This window comes from Caretta caretta, chromosome 13, assembly GCF_965140235.1.
Source record: "Caretta caretta isolate rCarCar2 chromosome 13, rCarCar1.hap1, whole genome shotgun sequence".
Taxonomy (NCBI): domain Eukaryota; kingdom Metazoa; phylum Chordata; order Testudines; family Cheloniidae; genus Caretta; species Caretta caretta.
The window spans coordinates 7741206-7753757 of NC_134218.1; the positions used below are offsets into that span (position 1 = coordinate 7741206).

Consider the following 12552-nt stretch of genomic DNA (forward strand, 5'->3'; position numbering starts at 1 on the left):
AGGCTCATCCTTGCATAAGGGCGGTACCCAGCTGCCCCATCTTTCATTGGAAGAAAAAGAAAGGAAAGAGTTGATGCAGCTCTTTAAAAATGCAGCATGCTTCTCTCCTCAATGCTGATTCAGCCATGGTGCCAAGGAGCAGCACCCCTCTCTAACCACTCCCTCTCCACCTACTCAGGGTGGGGAGTATCAGGTGAACATTGTTGGGTAGCATCCCCTGTCAGCAGTCTCCTCCCTTGGAAGTGGAAAATCTCAAGTTTGTCCACTGAGTTTGATCAATGTTGTCAGTATTTTTTTCCACGTGCCTGTTCATGTAGAATGAGGGTTTTCCAAATTGAATACCTGGATTGCACCTGCAGACTTTGTGAATGCATCTGTTGTGCCCACCTACCTGATATTTACATAAGCAAACAGGGACCAGCATATGCAAAATGGGTGTCGCATATGCAATCATTGACATCATAGGTACAAAATAATGTGGGTCTTGCGGACACAAATGGTGGAATCACAAATTCTGTGGGTGCAATTTAGATGGTGAGTTTTGAAAATTCGGGGCTTGTCTCTGCAAAGTGTTGAGTGCCCTCAATTCCCATTCAGGGCAATAAAATCTGAGGGTGCTCAGTACCTTTCCGAATTGGGTCAGAATTGAAGGACAGCATATCAATAAATACCCTTTTAGATCCTGATTCTGCTAGCTGTTGAGTACACTCAATTCTCATCACAGTTTATGGGAATTATACCAGTAAGCAGTGATCTTAATCTTTGTAACTGTAGCGAGGCGATCTGGTTCCCCGCTGTCCCGGAGAGGGACAAGCCTCTCTGGACGCCAAAGTGGCGGAGCCAGCGAACCCTGCACCCACCCCTCAGAGGTCAAGGTGCAGGACCGGAAGTATAAAAGCTCGACCCCAGAGCTCAGTTGAAACACAGCCACCGGAGACGCCAGATGCATGTGGTGGACTCCCAGCCAGGAGACCACGGCGATCGGAGGCCAACCCGAGGACTGGCCAGACCAGCCAATGCCTGATGCTAGCCTGAGCCCAGAGACGCTGCCAAGCTTGCCGTTCGCCAGTTACCCCGAGGAGTCGCCAAGCCAACCGAGCGCCAGTTACCCTGAGGAGCCCATGGTGTGTGATCCCTTGGAGGATGCTGGCTGGACCCAGGTACCTCTAGCGGGGAGGTAGGAAGTAGCCCAGGGGCAGCCGACCCTAGTCAGGCTGCAACACTGCCAGAGCCAATGTCAGTGTGTTGCGGCCAGGAACCCCACTGACACAGCAGCGGGTCTTCTTCAGCTGCTAGGGCTCTGGGCTGGGACGCAGTAGAGTGGGTGGGCCTGCGTCCCCCCTGCCACCCACCTCGCGGGTAGCCATCTCCCCCTCTCCCAGGCCGCTCGGAGCCAGGAGCCTGGGCCTTGCTATCGAACTCTTTGCTCAGCCCCTGCCTGAGGGCCCTAAGCTACTGACTGTTGCCCTGCCCTGACCCAGCGCCTGGGTTTTGCTATTGAACTCTGCTCAGCCCCTGCCTGAGGGCCCTGAGCTGCTGACTGTTGCCCTGCCCTGACCCAGGGCCTGGGCTTGCTATTGAATTCTTTGCTCAGGCAGGCTAGTTCCCCGACACACATGACAGAAGTAGCGAGGCGGTCTGGTTCCCCGCCTCCCCGGAGAGTGACGGCCCCGGCTGGACGCGCCTACAGTAACCCTGACCCAGACCAGGTGATTGGGGTCAGGAAATAAAGCTGTGTCGCATACCAGCACTCCTGTGTGTCACACATTTACTATTTTACAACTCAAACCTAATAAGTTTCTTTCCTGCTCTAAGTACTTTCTTAAAGACCTTATCGTCCTACTGTAAAACAGCAATCAACAAAGGCCAGACAAAGTGGGGCACAGTTTAACTAGTATGTTTAGCAAATACATTTTCCTTTTGACTAACTGGAATTTATTAGGGGAAAGCAGACATTCCAGACAATTTGCCATGTTCCATATTTATGCAGAAAGATGATCCAGCAGCGATCCTGCTGTTGGATACAGAAAAAGCCCCAGGCTTGCTTGATAGTCTCAGTTCTCCTCCTCTATCTGGGATATTGAATTAGGAAATCTACACTGCTTTGCTGGGATTTCTTTTGTAACTGGCTTGAAATTCTGTCATGTAACTCTATTAGCCTGCCCCAATTGCTCCCCTCTGAGGCTGTTATATGTAATGAAAAGTCCTGCCCAAAGCAATTTGGAACAAACTGGTTATCTCTGGAATGACAGTGAGTGATGTACTCATCAGAGCTCTCTATACAGACAGATGATGTGTGTGTGTGTGTGTTTTGTGTCAAAATCACTTGACAATTGCTTATTGCTTTGGAGAGAATGTGGAATGGGGGCAAATCTACAGCCATGCAACTAGATGTCACATGAGTAGAGCTGGTCAAAACACTTCTGGTGAAACTCTTTTCTTTGGAAAATACTGATTAGATTAAATCAAAATGTGGGAGTGTATTGATCCTGTCAAAACTTTCGATGGAAACCAGGCAGGGAGGCAGGTGGGCCAGCTTCTATACGTTTCCCTGAGCAGCAGCCTTTCCATGCTACCTACTCCTCGGAAAGCTGGCTGCCCATGGAGTTGGGCACCAAGGAGTTCGTTAGCCAGGAGCAAGCTGACAAATTCCATTTTGATTCTCCAGAAATGGAATTTTTCATCCCATGAAACATTTCAAATTATTCACTTTTCACCCTGAATTGAGATTTTTTTCCCTCTAACAAATTGAAACATTTTCAGTGGGAGGGAAGTTCTATTTTCTGGCCAGTTCTAATGTGGTGTCTCTGCATCACACATTCTGGGCAGTTAGATATTTATGAGTTACTACCACTGTGCTGTATATGACTTCTTTACACCCAAACAACCAAGAAATAAAAGAAAGAAAGAAAGAAAAATGGTAAATTCCTATAATGTAATGTCATAGGACCCTATTGCGACAGTTCTCTCTAACTGTTAGAATCAGCTTAATTACTTTAATATCCTTCCAGGGACGACCTTTTCTTTTTTTTCCCCTATTATTTCCCTTAACTGTAACATGAAAGAAATTAATCTGCGTGACTGTATTTTATTTGGAAGCATAATGCCTAATCTATTGACTAGAAAACATATGGCTGATTGCATCTATTGTGCGATGGCTCCTACCTGCTACACTCAAGAGAAAATAGAGCACTAGGACAGTCGTTATTCTACCACAGGAGAGGCATTTTTTCCTGCAGGTGCATGGGTCAGATCCTCAACTCGTGTAAATCAAGGTAGCTCCAGTGACACCATCAGAGGATCTGCCCCATCTTCTATTGCTAACGCATGTAGGGACTGATCCTGAGATGTAGTGACCAATACAAAGGCCACTGAAATCAATGGGAATCTTTCCATTGATATCAATGGGCTTTGGATCCAGAGCAGCTGCTGCACAACACCTGAGAAGTCCTGGATGTCCTCGACTCTTGAATTCACTGGGAGCTGAGGAAACTCACCATCTCGCAGGGATAAGACCTGCTATATATTAAGGTCTGATCCTGCAACGCTTACCCATATGGGTAGCCCTTACTCATGCAAATAGTCCTGTTGACTTCACTGAGACCACGAGCAGGATCAACTCACCTGCGCAGAATAGGGACAATGGGTTGTCATAGCATTCACAGTCTAGTTACATTTTAATAGGTCAATAACATGCTACTTAAAAACTCTACACTTATGTTTGCATCATCTTGGTGTATGTGGCATGGGGACTTTTTCATCTTTTGAAAGGATTATTGTTAAAAAGCACCAAATGAAAAGCAATGAACTTCCTCCCTTTCCAAAGCTAAAACAATGTTAAAGTTGTGATGCAAACCAACACTTCTTCCCCGCAGGTAATCCAAAGACAGGAATATAATATTGACCTCAGCTCTTTTTTTGGAGAACAGTGCATTGTGCATGCCTGATATATCAATGAGCAATCCTCATAAAACAGATGTTTATCAACTTTATCAACAAAACTCCCCTTCTCTGATCAGTCCCAGCAAGCTATTTATCAAGCGTGTCTATTGTATATTCTGTTTGAATCTCTATTGGATTGAAACCAGTGGACTTTTTCATGTGCACTACCAAAGTGGAATATGCAATAGATATCTGCAGAGGGAAGTAGAAAAAAAATGCTACTTTTATCAAGCCTTTCTGAACCAGGAATCAAGCCGCAATTCACTGATCGACTGTTTCATCGTATTGGCTTCATTCCTGGTTGTTGCTGGCTGCGAAAATAGCATAATTTTTTAAGTGGTACATGCTTTCTCAGGAGCAAAATCAGGCTACTTGGACACACTGAGTGGTTTCTTATTCTACGTATTCTAGGTCATTCCATGTATCTCAATGGAACCGTCTTACTCTATAGAACACGAGAAAATGTGCCAGAGTCCCACCCCTAATTAACATAAAACTGGAAAGGTGCTCCTATAAAACTAAAAGAAAAGGAGTACTTGTGGCACCTTAGAGACTAACAAATTTATCTGAGCATAAGCTTTCATGAGCTACAGTTTACTTCATCGGATGCTCACGAAAGCTTATGCTCAAATAAATTTGTTAGTCTCTAAGGTGCCACAAGTACTCCTTTTCTTTTTGCGAATACAGACTAACACAGCTGCTACTCTGAAATCTATAAAACTAAGCTGCCTTTTGCCCTTGTAACTGACACATCAGCCCATTCATCCAAAGCTGCCTTGTTTACAGATGTGATCCATTCCTCTCGAACAACTTCCCTTTAGGGCATTCTTCTTCTCTCAAACCAAACCAGCAAACACAGACGCATGTAAAGTTGGGATTGTTTTTTTTAATAAAAGGGACAATTGACTCATTTTTTAAGATGCATAAAAATACATTCAGCTCTAGGCTGGCTCTTACTTTATATGATCTGGTTTGCCCACCTCTAATTATTTGCCATCTGTTCTCCGGGGACTAGGTACATTAAGGAATGTTCAAGGCAAATGAACTGATCCTGCAGCCCTCACTCAGGCAAAGCTCCCCTGAGGTTGGTCAGAGTTTTGTTTCAGTGAGGCCTGCAGAGTGTGAAGCACTGAAGTTTAGATACAGCTCCCTTAACATTATTTAAATGCAGTTTTTGAATTTAATTTCCATGTGGTGAGTCATGACCTCCAAAAATGGCACTCAGTCAAGAATTTCATTTAATAACAAGGTGGAAATTGGTTCAATGCAATATTCTTCACCAAACATACTTAACCCCTGGCAAACTGCTTTGGTGTTGCCCTGTGTGAACAGTTGCTTAGAGTCAATCAAAGTTGGCTATTGTATGAGGTAAATTCTCCTGTGCATCTCTGTTTCAATTCTCCTTTTCATGTGCAGAGGCAGTTAATGATTCTAAAATTCACAAATCACCCTTAGCAACAGGATTATGGTTCCGCAGCAGCTATTATTTTTGTCTGTGTGGGTACAATCTGTCGACTGTAGTTGTATCTAAGAATGATACTTGGAGAGGTTGAGGAAGTAAACATACAGTTCCTGGTGTTATACTCAGCTTCTACAAAAAAAGTGCATCACAACTAACACAGAGCATTTCGCCAAGATCCAACTCCTGTACATTCAGTTAAAACAGAATCATAGAATATCAGGGTTGGAAGGGAACTCAGGAGGTCATCTCATCCAACCCCCTGCTCAAAGCAGGGCCAATCCCCAGTTTTTGCCCAAATCCCTAAATGGCTCCCTCAAGGATTGAACTCACAACCCTGGGTTTAGCAGGCCAATGCTCAAACCACTGAGCTATCCCTGAACTTCAAACATTATGTGCAATAGCATCATCCAGTAACTCCCAAACATTGCCAGTTGGTATCACATAGCTTCACGACATGATCCTTTCGGTCTCCCACACTCCTCCAGTTAAATGCTAACTGAAAACAGCACAGAGAAATTCTGACTCTCGGAAGTCAGGTGTTATCTTATTTTGGTCAATTGTTCATTGATATTTCCTGCTTTACGTTTCCAGAAAATAACTCCCAATTACATTGAATTTTGGCCTGTGTGTGTGGCTAAGTTTACACTATGAGCTAGGGGTGTGAGTCTCTCATCAAGCTATTGTGAATATAAATAGCAGTGTAGCTGTGGTAACATGGATAGTGGCAGATGAGGTGGCCACGGCTATTTTGCATAAAGAGAGAACAGAAGAAAAAACACAAAGAAGCTGGTTGACATAGGAGAAAGGAAAATGGAATAAAATAGAAAGCCAACAGAGATAAAACTAAGACAACAGGAAATAGATTCAAAACAGAGATACTGTATTCGACTTGCTATGAGACAGGAACGGAAACAAAGATGAAAATTAAAGGGACATATGAGGAAGCCAACACGGGACTAAAATAAGAGGAAAATAAGAAAAGCTCAGAGAGACAAAGACGAGGCAACACTGGACAATACACAAGTGAGCAGTGATACAGAGTGAGCAGTCTATAAGCAATAATACCAATTTAAGGGGAAGAATAAAAAAATAGTGCGTATGCATGTAGTTTAGATCAGTGTTTCTCAAAAGTTCTGGTACCAGGGACCAGCTTGCTGCCTTCCTAAACTGTGTCAGGGAGATCTCCGGGACGAGTGCCGGTCCACGTACCGGTCGTTGAGAAACACTGGTTTAGACGACAGTGGTGAATGGTATTAAGCCACGTCCTGTAAAACCCACCACGTCACATGTCCCGGATGGTACGTGGTTCTCTGTGGGCACAAAATTGTGCTTATGGAAACAGTCTTACTGGTAACAGTCGCTGTAACACACTGTGAAGCTGTGTGCACTGGACCATCGTTGAAATGGGTTTTATTTCAAAGGCCGAAACACAAACTGTTCCATGAAGGAAACTGTCCCCATGTCATCTATGGAGCTGCATTTGGTGACTAAAGTTCCTAAATTTATTCCTGGCTCTACCATTGAATCTGTAAAATGGGGTTGATGATACCTATCTGTACAGGAGCATTATAGTATTAATGTTTGTAAAGTGCTTTGGGAACAATTGGCTTGATCTTGAAAGATGCATAGTGTCATCAACTCAAGCTCATTTCAGTAGCACCCTACAGGATCAAGCCCCAGGTATTGCAAAGTATTTCAGTTATTATTGTAGAAAGCCAGATGAAATTGCGGCCATTCCCCTAATTTTGGTAAGAGCTTTCTGAATGTCATGCACATGCAAAGGTTCTCACCGTGGAAGATCTTTAACTGTTTTCCCAAAGTCGGGATCTGATGCCGTTTCATGGCTCCCATCTTTCAGCTGATGAGCCTCGGAGATTCTCATAATGATGTAGCGCTGGGATCCTGAAAACATTGATGAAGGAAAGAGAAACTATATGAGAGGACGGCTTATGTGCCACACAAGTAGCAAATTCATGAGGGGAAAAAAGCATCATAGTATACACCTGATGTTTCCACGTAAAAGAGGATTTTTTTTCCTACAAAATTTTTTCCATTTTTTGTGTAAATGTTTTACCACTTCCCAACCAACAAAGAGCAGTTAGGTGCCCAACTCTCTTTGAAAGTTAATGGGAGTTGGGTGCTTGACTCCAATTTATGCCTTTAAAGCCCTCCGTCTCTCCAACCCCTTTGTCTCACATTTATCCCCACTTCCCCGCTACTTGTTCATAAGAAGCATAAAGGGGCGGAACAGATAAAGGCAACAAAACACTGGAAAGACAGGTGGCTGTGAAATGGAAGGTGTGAAATCAATGTATAAATTACACTTCAAAATACAAGAACTTTTTCCCCAGCCTATTGTTTCCCCATGCATTGGCATTCATCCAGAAGGGCAACATTTAGTCTGGCAGATATCAAAATAGGAGGAGACAGCCGCAGGAGTTAATGACAATCAAAGTATTATGCACATCTGCAGGACAGACAGAAAATGTCACATTATTTCAAGCATTGAGCAAATGAGAACAAAAGACAAAAGACAGAGATGGAGGGGAGGACAACAAGAGAGAAGCAAACAAAAGACCTTAATGGGGAACAAAATACATGGGTAAAATTGTATCCTGTTCCTTCCGCATGTACAGGCAGATATGTATAGCATGCAAGCTGAGGCTAACTGCCTGAATGCAAGTGTTAGTGGCATAAAGGGCAGCATAAATAGCAGGCTGATAGTAACAAAACAAAGAAACAGGGTTCTGCCCCATTGGAGTAATTAACATCTAATGACGAAGTTCTTTCCACTCCAACCTAAAGCAGCCAATTTGCACGGCCTCCTCCATAGACTTATCAAATCTGTGACACTGAAATGAGAAACAAGGTTTGTATCCCAGCAGCAGTACGGCTCAGGCAATAGCTTCGCTGAAACACTGGCTAATGAGAAACGGCAGCCGTCCTCCATTAAGAAGATTCCCCAAGCGTTCCGCCTGAAGTTATTCAGGATTTCATTCTTCGTATACCTGGCAGCTGGCGAGGGTAACCCAGAATGGGAATGGCAGTAAGAAGGGCAGCAGCTCCAGCACCCAGGAATCCTATCCACCAGGCCCCTACCCAGAGAGTATTATCTGGAGTTAGATCAATTCTGTAAAAGAACAAAGGGGGGAAAGGCAGTTACCTAACTGGGACTGAACATGAGAGGCTTCACCCTAACACTGGCATGGATCAGGAGTAGCAGGTGAAGTCAGCAAAGTAAAACTGGGGCGCAAGGCAGAAGGCAATCTGCCCCCAAGTATATTTTGTGCACATGACAAACTGAAAACTTGGAGCCAAATTCTGCTCTTCCTGACATGAGTATAAATCTGAAGTAATTCCCCTGGTGGCAATGGAGATAGCAGATTTATACTGGTGCATCTGAGAGCAGATTTTAATCCTTGGATTTTACTTCTTACTGAAAAATAAAATTGCTGTCCAAGGGGGTTCTGTGCTGTAAGGAACTAAAGGAGACTTATCTTTACTATTAAAACATCACTATGGGCTAAATTTTAACTTTACAGCCTGCCTTAGGTAAGGGGCTGTGTGGAACTGTGCTATTCAAGGGGCAGACCCAGAGAATGAATTGAGACTCAGAGAGTGACAGCTCCACCCTGCTTTCCTTCCCCTGGGGAACTTGGGGTACAATATTTCTCTCCTTTGCCTTCCTTTTCACAGAAACAGCTTTCTCTCCTCCACGTGCCCAGACAACTACCCTACCTGGCAAGTGGGGGGAACAGAACTAGGGCTCCTCCCACTCCCAGCACCTCCACCAAAGGGCTCGTCTACACTACCGTGCGGGGTCGATCTAAGATACGCAACTTCAGCTACATGAATAGCATAGCTGAAGTTGACGTACTTAGATCTACTTACCACGGTGTTCTCACTGCAGTAAGTCAACAGCTGACGCTCTCCCGTCTACTCAGCTTGCGCTTCTCATTGAGGTGGAGTACCGGAGTCGACAGGAGAGTGCTCAGCGGTCGATTTATCGCGTCTAGACTAGACGCGACAAATCGACCCCCGCTGGATCGATCTCTGGATCAACCGATTCGCAAGTAGTGTAGACAAGCCCTCATTCACTGCCAGCAGTGGAATATCAGCTGAGTAGCCCCTGCTGTCCATCACGTGGCTGCAGTAACAATCTGGCCAAGGCTAAGCAGGGGAATTACAGGGCTTTATCCCCCATATTCCCCTGTACGGCTGAGTAAGGACTGTGGCAAGAAGAACGACATGTGGCTGGGTGTTCTCAGCTGGAGTCAGTGCTCAATAGCAGTGTGAAAAGCACTGTCAGCCCCTGACATTCTCTTGTAAGTCAATCATAACAAAACCCAGTACAAAAGGCTGAACAAGATTGTGTATTCAGAACCCTCATCAAACTGTGCAATGGAAGCTCTGCCAAAGGGCTCTTTATTCGCAAATAAACTGCACAAATAATCCTTCTGAACTAAAGACAAATTCAAAGGCTGGCACAGGTGACTTCCATCGGTGACACAACCCCTGGGGCTGCCGCTTCAAAGCTGCTCCAAGCTCAGATGTTCCAAACACCTACGCGGTTTGCTAACAGTGTGTCTTATCACATGAGAGAGGGGCAGAGTAAATTTAGGGCTTGGGTTTCATGACTGGAATCAAAGGGGAAGTAAAGTACTCCAGCGTTTCCCTTTCTGTATGTAACCAAAGAGCTGAAATCTGATCAATGTGTGTGGAAACAGCACAAAGCTTAGCTGAGAATATAACATCAGACGAACTCAAAAGGGCTCAGCATTTGAGGCCGGATTTGCAAGAGAGCCCAGCTCTTGTCTCGGCAGCTGAGATGAATTCCAAACGTGCCCAGCACTCTACAGGTCCCATTGAGACCTATGGAGCACCCACCACTTTGGCGACAAGAGCTGCTGGGAGCACTTCTGAAAATCTGCCTTTTTCATTTAGGTGCCAAAATGGGAGCTGAGCTCTGTTGAAAATCTGGCTGCTTCTTTAGGTGCAAAACTGGGAGATGTAGGTTGTTGAAACCATTGCAACCAGGTCTCTAATGTGGAGTTCCAAAATTTGTGCATACAAGCAGGCTTCTGAATGAATAAACAAGATATTTTTACACCTGGCTACCTATGCTCATGCTCAAATGTGAGCTTGCTACCGTAAGCCACCCTATCATCTTGGCCAACACAATTTGTCATTGGTACTTATATGGTCCCTGCTACTATAGTATCTCAACTAAGGTGACCGGATAGAAAGTGTGAAAAATCAGGATACTTTGGGGGGCAGGGAGGGAATAGTTTCCTATGTAAGACAAAGCCCCTAATATTGGGATGGTCCCGATAATATCTGGGCATCTGGTCACCCTAATCTCAGCACTTTATAATCTTTAATGTCTTTATCCTGACCACACCCCGGACAGATAGGGGAATACTATCATCTTCATTCCACAGGTGGGTAACTGAGGCACAAAGAGACTAAGTGACTTGCCCAAGGTCACACAGGAAGGCCATGGCAGAGCAGGCAATTGAATCCAGGTTTCCCAAGTTTTAGGCCAGCACCCTAACCTCTGGACCATCCTTCTGTTCAGACCCACAGCCCTTTTGGCGACTATAACAGATCATTCATGACAATGAGCCTGAAAACACAAGTTGTTTAACACTGTATTTATCTCTGAGCACTCATCAGTTCTGGGTTCCATTTTCATTTCTATTTTTGTCACCCGGGCCTGTGTTCAATAGCAGATCAATCTTTTGCTACAAGGCTTGTTGTTGAAAGAAACAACAACAAAATGATCCAGTCTACTAATCTACCAAATGTCACAGCAAAATAACAGGCCAGGCTTGCTCTTAAAATGCTTTTGCAAGGATCATTCATCTGCTGCAAGTGAAAAAGAAAAAAACCTCGAAGTAAATCAAAGAGTGACTGCAGGATCATTGTGAGGCATAGTGGAAAAGGTGACATGCTGCATACACAGGGGAACTCATTCAAGAAATCCTCTTGCTCACCACAGCACAGCTACAGCACATGACAAACTACAAAGATGACGGATGTAGAAAAATAAGGCATGTGAGTAATTCTTTTCCATTAATGAAAACCCATCATTCTGGCTTTAACCATACCCACACATAGCCCACTTACAAATTCACTGCTGGACAAAACCCCTTTGAAGACAATGGGTATTTTTCCACTTAAGTTGCTAAAGGTTTCATTTAATTTTTTTTAAAGGAACTGCACAGCATAAAGGAAAAGCAACAAGCTTATTTTTACCAACTTACTGTTTGCCTATTTCAGTATAAATATTTAGAAACATTCCTCCTACCAGATAACCTGCTGCGGGCCCAAGGATTGCAGCAGTGTAGAAAATAGCTGAAAGAGAAAACAATCAGTGTTACAGATTCCTTGGCATTTTACTGAAAGCCCTGACTCTGCTCTTTCTTTAAGCTAGCCCTCAAATGAAACAGTGCAAAAAAACCCTAGGGTGACAGTAGGCACAGCCCTGGGCAAGGGAGTGGTATGAAAGTGCCAGGATCTTAAGTGCAGCCCTGGAAGGAAGTGTGCCTCACACAGGGCCATAACCAGGGTGAGGTGAGCAGGACAGCTGCCTCGGGCACAAAACCGCAGGGGCAGAAAAATGGACCAGACAAATGCTGAAAAAAAAAAAAATGGCAGCAAATATGCTTGCTTGCCCTGGACGCTAAAATGGGGAGTTACAGCTCTGGACTCACACACACACACAGCTCTGGTGTCTCAGCTTCTTTCCGCTGTGGGGTAACTGTCAGTGGCTGGGAAGGCTATGGACTGCAGCCAGCAAAGACCATCCTTCATTTTGCAAGGCGGGATTCTGGACTGTAGGGGGCAGAAGAGCCTGGCTGGCTGTAGTTTACAGCAGGTTCACACAGCTGTGCCATGTAACATTTAGATGAAAATATATTCATTGTTGGGTGGTAAAAAGAATAACAAGACCCCCCCGCTTCTCATTCAGGGAAGACAGTAATTTCCTGCACGTCTTTACTAGGGGCAAATCATGACACTCCCCACACTGTCTCCACAAGTAGAGGAATTGAGCTATGGCTCTGCCTCCTTCCTGACCCTCCCTCCCCACATGCTCCAGCAAGGCAGTAAACAGGCCCGCAGACCTGGATTCGGATGGACTTGCA

At 44.7% G+C, this 12552-nt stretch overlaps 1 protein-coding gene across 4 annotated transcripts in view; it reads right to left on the minus strand.

Annotated features, from left to right (window-relative positions):
• The window catches only part of SLCO4A1 (solute carrier organic anion transporter family member 4A1), a 47922-nt gene that overhangs the window by 9928 nt on the left and 25442 nt on the right, over window positions 1–12552 (minus strand). For all 4 annotated transcript variants that reach the window (XM_048820307.2, XM_048820309.2, XM_048820308.2 and 1 more), the window contains 3 exons: window positions 11671–11761; window positions 8413–8534; window positions 7195–7306 (listed from right to left, as the gene is read on the minus strand). In XM_048820307.2, the coding sequence (XP_048676264.1) occupies window positions 7195–7306; window positions 8413–8534; window positions 11671–11761 (325 nt within the window). The remainder of the gene's footprint in view (window positions 1–7194; window positions 7307–8412; window positions 8535–11670; window positions 11762–12552) is intronic.